Source organism: Monodelphis domestica, chromosome 6, assembly GCF_027887165.1.
Source record: "Monodelphis domestica isolate mMonDom1 chromosome 6, mMonDom1.pri, whole genome shotgun sequence".
Classification (NCBI taxonomy): Eukaryota; Metazoa; Chordata; class Mammalia; order Didelphimorphia; family Didelphidae; genus Monodelphis; species Monodelphis domestica.
This window is the reverse complement of record NC_077232.1, coordinates 78,986,642-78,996,482: the sequence shown is the minus strand read 5'-3', so window position 1 is coordinate 78,996,482 and position 9,841 is coordinate 78,986,642. Positions and strand designations below refer to the sequence as shown.

General features: G+C 42.9%; 1 protein-coding gene and 1 long non-coding RNA gene across 3 annotated transcripts; one reads left to right on the top strand and one right to left on the bottom strand.

Annotated features, from left to right (window-relative positions):
* Positions 1–1,222: 1,222 nt before the first annotated feature.
* On the bottom strand, positions 1,223–6,263 carry LOC107649373 (uncharacterized). The gene is made up of 2 exons (XR_001623081.2): positions 6,020–6,263; positions 1,223–1,908 (listed from the first exon to the last, which is right to left on the bottom strand). It is a non-coding gene; the product is annotated as an uncharacterized LOC107649373 (long non-coding RNA).
* On the top strand, positions 6,184–8,201 carry LOC100023248 (ferritin heavy chain-like). 2 transcript variants are annotated; one of them, XM_007496859.3, is made up of 3 exons: positions 6,188–6,439; positions 6,748–6,837; positions 7,421–8,201. In XM_007496859.3, exons 1-3 carry the CDS (start codon positions 6,245–6,247, stop codon positions 8,054–8,056), a joined length of 921 nt encoding a protein of 306 aa, XP_007496921.1. In that variant the 5' UTR covers positions 6,188–6,244; the 3' UTR covers positions 8,057–8,201. The 2 variants fall into 2 exon arrangements, with proteins under 2 accessions (XP_056658278.1, XP_007496921.1); XM_056802300.1 differs by lacking the exon at positions 6,748–6,837 and having other exon boundaries at positions 6,184–6,439.
* Positions 8,202–9,841: the final 1,640 nt, after the last annotated feature.

The following is a 9,841-nucleotide window of genomic DNA, read 5'->3' as shown; positions in this document are numbered from 1 at the left end:
AAAGTATAATAGAACTGCTCTTTCTCATTGAAGTGACTTGAGATTGATCCTGTGTCCTAAAACTGATTTATGTTTGAGCTTTGGCAGGTTGGCCTTCCCCATTCTGAAGAGATAGGATGGAACCAGCCCGAGAAGGGCTTTACATTTCACAGAGAGCGTAGCATTTTGGCCTAGAGGAAATAGGTAGCTGCCAAAGCAACTTCAGTACATGCGGTCGAACCCGTGCTTCGAGATTGTCTGATTAATTGAGGAAAAAGCTCTTCCTCCCCCCCTCCCCCCGTCCCCTCTAGCCAGGCTACGCCCTCTCTGTCTCTCCTGCCCCTTGCCCCAGCTCATTTCCAGATCTTCTCTTTGCTCACTGATGCCTTTTTCTTCTTCTCAAATCTATTCTCTCCTCTGTCCTTCCGAATCCTTTCGTTCCAGCTCGACTCCTACTTTTTCCCGGAAACCTTCCCTAACGAATCCCAGACCCCAATGAATGACCCTTTCTCTGTCTTCCTACAGCCCTTCCAGTCTGACCACCCACTTTAGCCCGTGCTTCTCTGCCATGGTGAGTTACATAAGAGCATCGGAGTCATCCTTCCTGCCTTGGCCTTGGGTGTAGAATGTCAGAGCTGGAAGAGATTTTCAAACCAGAACGGACAGATGTCTTAGAATGTGGGGCCCCGATTAAACTCCACGAGGGCCGGGAGGGACCTTGGAACGAAGGGGACGGAGATCCCAAACAAAGAGGCGCATTAGAACGCAGAAGGAAGAAGGCCAGGACTGGAAGGACCTTAGTCACTCTCAGGCCATTGGCACCCAGTGAGCTCACAGCGGAGGCGGAACGAGGACTCCAGTTCTGGGTCTCTTTCACCACCCAGTCATGCCTACCACCCCTGGTCTAGTTTCCTCCTGGAAACTGGGGCATCAGCTGGCCTTCCTCCTGCCCACTTCTAGTGGAGACTCGGAGGCACCAGGGTCAAGTCCTCTCCCTGTCCACTTGGGTGGGCCAAGAACAAACAGTGTGATTGGTGCAACCTGGGGCAAGGCCAAATGAGCACAGGGACAGAATGTTCTGCACGTCCAGGCCTTGGTGGGGGTGGCTTGGGGAATGAGGGGGCTGTGGCCTGGGAAGATGATGTGGAACAAAACAGACGGAGAATTATACTCTGACTGCTGACAAGAGGCATGACCAAGGGGAATAGGTTTTGTCGGTGAAATAGGAAAAAAAAAACACACCCCAAAACAACACATTGGTGTTATTTGTTATAAAGGTCCCAAGAAAGCTCTGACAGCATCACAGCTGTGTTGGGATCCTGTCATTATCCGCCATATTGATCTGAGCATCAGCTGAGTTCTTCCTCCAAATCTGGCTTGTTTAAGCTTGAATGCAACCTATAATCAGGGGGATTTCTTGACTAATACCCACAGAGTATTTTGTTTCCTTTCAAAGAAATCTTGCCTCTAAGGGCCCCGACAGGATGCGTGCTCTGTGCTTGCTGCTGGTCGTGTGGGATCATGGAAGGAGCCCTGGCCTTGGAGTCAGAAGACCCAAGTTCTATTCCCAAGTCCCTCATTTATTGGTCGTGTCATCTTGGTGAACCTCTTCTCGTCTCTGGGCCTCAGTGTGCTCCTCTGTAAAACGAACACATTGAAGTTCGAGATGTTTGAGGAATTGGGCATATTTAGCCTGGAGAAGAGAGGATGTGCTCGTTCTCTTCAAGAATTTGAAGGGCTATTCCGTGGAGGAGGATTCAGGCTTGTTCTTTTTGTCCTTGCAAGGCAGAATGGGCAGTTGCAAAGAGTCCAATTGAAGTTGGATTTCAGGAAAATCTTGCCCCAGAATCAAATGGCTGCTTCCAAGGGTCATGAGTTCTCTCTGTTTGGAGGTCTTCAGACAAGGGGTTGGATGACTTCTCGTGGAGTCTATAATCAATCAATCAATCAATAATCAATAAACACCAATTAAGTGCTTACACTGTGCTGAGGGCTTGTAGGTTATGTTTAGGGCCGGATGTTGAGGTGCCACCCAACTCTCAGATTTAGAGCTTCCCTGGCAGCTCTAAATTGCATGATTTAGACCAGAGATAGCTGTAATCTACACCAAGATAAATAAACGAGACAGGAGAACAGTGGACAATGCTGTAAGGGGGAAAGTCACTCTTGATAGCCAAGGATTGGAGAAGGTTTCCTAGAGGTCGCTGGGTCAAAGTGGAACGAGGAGACATTTCAGACACAGCTCAGGGAACAGCAAAGAAGTGGAAGCAAGAAAATTCAGTGGGGATTCCGAGGGCAGAGAGGGGATGTTACAGGGGCCTGGAGCATGTGAGATAAGACTACCATGTGGGTGACCCTTGTTACAGAGGCCTTCAGGGTTAGAGAAAGTCTTCTGAGTCTCCCTGGAGAGGCAAGAGGGAGTCTCTGGAGATTTTTGAGGAGGGGAATAACTTGACTATATTATACAGTTAATCATCAAACAGTTATTAGTGCCTGTTAGGTGCCAGACACAGTGCTAGGCCCTGAGAACACAGAGACAAAATTGAGATCATTCCCTGCCCTCTAGAAACTTAAATTTTGTCAAGGGAAAACAATATGTGTGTATATAATCATATGTTACACGTATGCAAAATTGTTGCTGTTCAGTCATTTTTTAGTCATATCTGCCTCTTCATAACCCCCTTTTGGGGTTTTCTTGGACAACACACTGGAGTGGTTTGCTGTTTCCTTCTCCTGCTTTTTTTCAGATGCAGAAATAGGCAAACAGGGCTAAGTGACTTACCCAGGATCACACAACCAGTAAGTATCTGAGGTCAGATTTGAACTCAAGTCTTCCTGACCCCGGGCACAGGACTTTATCCAATGTGCCACTTAGCTAGAAATAGATACCAAGTAATGACGGAGGGGTACAAGCAGATGGGGAGGGCATCAGGAAACATTTCATATATAAGAAAGATAATTTTCTTTAAAAAGAAAAGAATTTTTATTTTTCCTCTGAACTTAAACACCAAATACAATGGAAAAGAGGATTGAATATGAAACCCAACTTGCTTTTGTTTTTAAATGTAAAATCTGATCAACCTATAGAAAAAGCTTATTTTCATTCTGAAGGACTTATGACAAAGAATGCTGTCCACCTCCAGAGAAAGAACTGTTGGAGTTGGAATGCAGATAAAGCATACAATTTTCACTTAGGCTTATTTGGGTTTTTATTTGGGGGTTTTGGTTTTATGAGTATTTTCTCACCATGGTGACCAATATGGAAGTATATTTTGTGATAATACATGTATGACCCACATCAAATTGTTTAAAATCTCTGGGAATGGGGGAAGGAGAGAGGGAAGGAGACAGATTGGATCTTATAATTTTGGAAAAGAAGAAGAAGAAGAAGAAGAAGAAGAAGAAGAAGAAGAAGAAGAAGAAGAAGAAGAAGAAGAAGAAGAAGAAGAAGAAGAGGAAGAGGAAGAGGAAGAAGAAGAAAAGAGGAAGAAGAAGAAGAAGAAAGAAGAAAAGAAGAAAAAAGATCATTGTTCCACATAGTTGGGAAATTAAAATATCAAAAAGAGAAGAAAAGAAAAAGCTTATTTTCACTACAATAAGATTAGAAGATTGGGATGGGGGAGACAGAAGACCTGGGAGATGGCAGATGGTAAGGAGGGCTTGGACCAGAGTGGGGCCAAGAGAAAAGTGAGAGGAGAGGCAGTGAACATACAAGCTATTGTGCAGGAAGAACCTAAATGGGAATAAGGAAAAGTTAGATGCCATGTAGACCAAGACCCAAGTCTAAAGGCAAGTGATGGATAGTGCCAAACTCCTTGTTTTTGTCTTGTATGTTCTTTTGCATCTCTTTTCTTTTCTTTTCTTTTCTTTTCTTTTCTTTTCTTTTCTTTTCTTTTCTTTTCTTTTCTTTTCTTTTCTTTTCTTTTCTTTTCTTTTCTTTTCTTTTCTTTTCTCTCTCTCTCTCTCTCTCTCTCTCTCTCTCTCTCTCTCTCTCTCTCTCTCTCTCTCTCTCTCTCCCTCTCTCTCAATTTGTTACATTAAAGTTCCCAGGGTCTTTTAATAAAGAGCTCTAAGGGGGCAGATTGGTGACACAGTAGATAGAATGCTGAACCTGGAATCCAGAGGGCTTGGATTCAAATCTGGCCTCAGATATTTCCTAGCTGTGTGACCTTGGCAAGCCACTGGACCCTGTTTGCTTAAGCCCTTGTCCTTTCTAGAGTTTTTCTAAGACAGAAAATACGAGTTTGAAAAAAAGAAATAAATAGCTCTAGGCTCACCTCCAAGTTACTTCCCTGATTGGTGCCTTGACCATTATATGTGACAATTGTGGTCTATTCATTATTCTTAGCAGGGCAGTGAATATAGTATTCTGGGGACAGACAAGTGGTACAATGGGTAGAGTGCTGGGCCCAGAGACTTCAAGACTCTGTTTGCCTTAGTTTCTTCATCTGTCAAATGAGCTGGAGAGGGAAATGGTAAACCACTTCTGTATCTTTGCCAAGAAAGCCTCCATTGGGGTCACAAATAGTCTTAAGGGACTAAAAAACAATTACAAAGCAGGTATAGTGAGAAGAATCTTGAATTTGGGCTCAGGAGAATGGAGTCCCATTCAAATTAATCTACTAAATATTTAGCGATTCTATGCAAGTGCCCTTGTTAAATACTGGAGACATATAACAAAATTAGAGGCAATAGTCCCTGTCTTCAAAGAGTTTACATTCTTCGTTGTGGATTTAACCTGTAAACAAGACCATTTGAGAAGGAAGGGAAAGAGTAGAACAACGAATCAGGAGAAGCTTCCTGGAGGAGATGGTATTAAGCCAAGGAAGCTAGGAATTCCAGAAAGTGCTACAGGAATATAAACTATTATTATTTCTCTCATGACTGAGTGGAGAGAGTCTGTGGCATGGTGGGTAGAAGACTGTAGTCAAGGAGATCTGGGCTCAAGCATTACCTCCAACCCATATTGTCCGTGTAGCCCTGGGCAAGTTTCACTTGACCTATCAGTGCTGGAGACAACAGCTCTCTGAGGCTATTCTAGAGAAGTTGTCCATCTGTATTAGTGGAGGTATTTTACATACTTGAGTTCCCTATATCTATGAGACCATAAATCCAAACCAATGAACAGATGAATGAATGAATGAAATTGAATGAACTGTCCCCAAATGGGATCTTCCTTTAAATCTGGAATAGCATCTGGCATGTTAACTATGTTCACAAGCTCCCTGTTCCTAGGAGGGGTTGGGTCATCAGTGACCAGATCATTAATTCTCTGGCTAGAAAAGCAGCTGTTGGGAAAAAGAGTCCCTGAAGACTTAGGAGAGGAGGGATAACCCAGGACTCATCTCTGCAAACTCACTTAAAGCCATTTTACAGGAGACTATGGGCTTCATCATTGGAAACAAGCTGGGCTTGTAAAAAAAGTTCTTCCATCAGTGAAGCTTCTCTGTTCCTTCTCTTCCCTCCCCACTCCCTCTACAATGGGAGGTGGGGACTCAAGTCAACACAGCTAATGAGTTATAGGTGACTGGAGAAAGCCTTGGACTACAAAGGCAGAAGATTCTGGTTGGAATCCTAGCCTAGGATCCACTAGCTGTGTGATGTTAGATAAATCACCCTTTAAGTCTCAGTTTCTCTTCTCTGTCCATGAAAGGCTCAGTTTTAATGACGTTTAATATCCTTTTCAACTTTAGCTCCTCTCTGTAGACCAGAGTCCATGAGTCCCAGACTTGTCACTAGCTATATGACTTTATGATAAAGCTTTTCAACAGTCTAGGCTTTGGGCTCCTCTTCTGTAAATAAGAGAGTTCTGAGGCAGTGTGACAAGGTGCTAAAGGTTTGTGATTTGAGTTTCAAGGACCTGGGTTTGAATCCTAGTTCTGCCACCAACTACCTCTCTGGAATGAGACAAATCATCTCAGTATCTTCATTTGCAAAACAATGGGGATTGGACTCTATGACCTCTAAGGAACTTTCAGCTCTATATAATCTTATGAGTTGGTCTAGATTCCCAAATCAGGGTAAGAATCCAGAATCTTACCTCCTTAAGTCTATGAGCTGGTATAGATGCCCAAATCTGGGTAAGAATCCAAAGTCTTCATTAACTCTGTGATCCTTTAAGTTGGTCTTGATTCCAAATTAGGTTAAGAATTCAGAGACTTAACGCTGAGCTTACGAGGTGGTGGTGCAGGTCCCCTGCAAAGGGAGCGTTCTTTGGAGCTGTTAAAGCGCCCGCGTCAGTGGCCCTGGCGTCGTCCAGCGGAAGATGGCGGCGGAGGCGGTGACCTTGACCATCAGCCGTTTTCTGGGCCGCAGCCTCAGGGCAGGCCGGGGCCTCCCTGTGGTTGCCAGGTGTTTTGGAGGGCAGATCAAGCCCACAGGGGAAAAAATTACGGGCTCCGGCCAGGTTTGTGATGAAGAAAACTACAGGAGGATTCACGTTGTTAGTCGTCAGAAACAGGTAAATGATCTCTTTGAAATTGATTTGAAAGCAGAGTAGCCCGGGAGGGAAGTGGGAAGTCCAGTTCTGGGTCATCCCAAAGGACATATAAACTTGGGCAAAGAGACTAAAACTGGGACAACACCATCACCATCAGTGATGTCATCTGGGTCTTGTTTGTTAATTATCTGCATGTAAGGATTAAAAAAACATTTAATTTGTTTGCTACATGAAAATAACTCGGTCCCCTCCCTCATTAGAGAAAGCATCATTTGATGAAAGGATAGATGTATATGTAAACCGATGTCTTGCTTTTTCCTGTTTATCAGTTCTTCCTCTGGAGGTGGACATACCCAAGTCATTCTTCAAGCCATATTTCTGTTGCTGTGTATAACGTTCTTCACTCTGCACAATTTCACGTAGGTCTTCCTCCAACTAACCTGCTCCTCCGCCCTTCTAGTCACAATCCTAAACCACAACTTGTTTAGCCATTCCCCAATTGATGGGACTCCCTCAATGTCCAGTTCTTTGCCACCCAAAGAAAGCTGTTATGAAAATTTAAAATGTCTCCGTTCTACTCACTTTAGGAAAGAAACCTAATTGTGGTATTAGGGTCAAAACGTAGCATCATTCCAGATTGCTCCCCCAAATGGTTGGATCGGGTCACAGTTCCACCGAGCGTGTGTTGGTGTCCCCATTTTTCCACAGCCCCGCCTACATTTATCGTTATTGTAAGGATTTTGGCATCTAAAAAAATGTGTATTTAAGAATCCCCAAACATAGGCTTTGTTTGAAAATATGACTTTTTATTTTTATAAATTACTTAAAATTTAAGTTAATAAAAATAAAGGCTAGAAGTGCAGGGAAGGGGAGTCATTGCGGTTTCCTATTTCAATAGTGCTTGAACAGAACCCACTAGGCAGCTTGATTCCCAGCCTGAGACACCCTTGGTCCCCTCTCCACCTTCGCTTTCACTAACCAACACTTCTTCTGTTCACTCAGCGTCCAGGAGCCATCACAGCTGCCAACGGCTGGCCGCCTCCGCCTCAGCTCTCTTTCTTCACCACCTCCTCCTCCGCCTCAGCCGAGACCCCCTCGTCAACCTCCCAGGTGCGTCAGAACTTCCACCAGGGCTCCGAGGCCGCCATCAACAAGCAGATCAACCTGGAGCTCTACGCCTCCTATGTGTACCTGTCCATGGCTTACTACTTCGACCGAGATGACGTGGCGTTGAAGAACTTTAGCAAGTATTTCCTACACCAGGCCCAGGAGGAGAGGAAGCATGCTGAGAAGCTGATGAAGTTTCAGAACCAACGAGGCGGCCGGATCTTCTTTCAGGACATCAAGAAACCGGACAGGGATGACTGGGAGAGTGGCCTGAAGGCAATGGAGTGCGCACTGAATTTGGAAAAAAATGTCAATGAGTCCTTACTGGAATTGCACAAGCTGGCAGGTGCCGAAAAAGACCCCCATTTATGTGATTTCATTGAAACCCATTACCTGGATGAACAGGTAAAGTCCATCAAACAAATAGGGGAGCACGTAACCAACCTGCGCAAAATGGGGGCCCCCGATTCTGGCATCGCAGAATATCTTTTTGACAAGCACACCCTCGGAGACAGTGACAACGAGACCTAAGTCTTCACCTGGTCTCCACAACTGGGAACTGTGGGTGGGAGCCCTACTGTCTTTCAGCCTGTGCATATTATTTTGGGTATTTGATCTTTTCATAAATCTGTACTCAAATCTAACATTTACATCCAATAAAGTAACTTGGAACTGATACAGTGTCCGCAAAGTGTCTGAGGACTCATTTGAACCCACGTCCTCCTTAATAGCCACTCTTTCTTTCTTTCTTTCTTTCTTTCTTTCTTTCTTTCTTTCTTTCTTTCTTTCTTTCTTTCTTTCTTTCTTTCTTTCTTTCTTTCTTTCTTTCTTTCTTTCTTTCTTTCTTTCTTTCTTTCTTTCTTTCTTTCTTTCTTTCTTTCTTTCTTTCTCTTTCTTTCTTTCTTTCTTTCTTTCTTTCTTTCTTTCTTTCTTTCTTTCTTTCTTTCTTTCTTTCTTTCTTTCTTTCTTTCTTTCTTTCTTTCTTCCTTTCTTCCTCTCTTTCTTCCTTCCTTCCTTCCTTCCTTCCTTCCTTCCTTCCTTCCTTCCTTCCTTCCTTCCTTCCTTCCTTCCTTCCTTCCTTCCTTCCTTCCTTCCTTCCTTCCTTCCTTCCTTCCTTCCTTCCTTCCTTCCTTCCTTCCTTTCTTTCTTTCTTTCTTTCTTTCTTTCTTTCTTTCTTTCTTTCTTTCTTTCTTTCTTTCTTTCTTTCTTTCTTTCTTTCTTTCTTTCTTTCTTTCTTTCTTTCTTCCTTCCTTCCTTCCTTCCTTCCTTCCTTCCTTCCTTCCTTCCTTCCTTCCTTCCTTCTTTCTTTCTTTCTTTCTTTCTTTCTTTCTTTCTTTCTTTCTTTCTTTCTTTCTTTCTTTCTTTCTTTCTTTCTTTCTTTCTTTCTTTCTTTCTTTCTTTCTTTCTTTCTTTCTTTCTTTCTTTCTTTCTTTCTTTCTTTCTTTCTATAAAATCCTCAGGTAATTTCTTCCCTTCATGCCCTCCTAACATTAGAGAAGGTGTCATTTGACAAAAAGATATATGTATATATAAAAGTATTTCTTGCTTATTTCTATTTTAGCAGTAATTTCTCTTTTTTGGGGAAAATTTTATTTAATTAATTTAGAATATTTTTTCCATGGTTCCATGATTCATGTTCTTTCTCTCCCCTCCCCCCCGCAGCCGATGCACAATTCCACTGGGTTTTACATGTGTCGTTGATCAAGACCTAGAAAATGGCCTTTCTTAGTCCCACTAGGTACTAGTGCTATCCCCTTTTAAGGTTACCTTCCATCTACTCTGCTTTTTATCTTGTATGTTCTGGTACATCCATGTCTTTTTTTTATCTTGTCTGATCTACCTCTATATATAACCTATCTAGTCAATTTATCAGATATTGTTTTTCCACCCATCCATCTATCTGATCTCTCTATCTAGTCAATCAATGAGATACTGTGTCTGTCCATATATCCATCTATCCATCCATCCATCTGATTTATCTATCTAATTTATCTTTCCAGACAATCAGACACTGTCTGTCTCATCTCTTTGTCCATCTGTCTCTCTGTCTCCCTTATCTCTCTATATCCAGTACCAGAACATGCAGGAAAATATCCAGAATAGATAGCGAGTAAGCACTTAGTAGATATTTGCTGACACAGAAAGCTATTGCTACATAAGGGATTTTTCCCTTTGGTTTTGGCCTCCATGGAGTCCCATATATACAGAAGTATTTATAGCAGCACCTTTCTGTGTCAAGCAGCATTTAGTAAGTTCTTTCTCCACTGTTCATTTTTGTTATCCTTCTTTGATCTTACTCTTGCTCCTAACAGAACA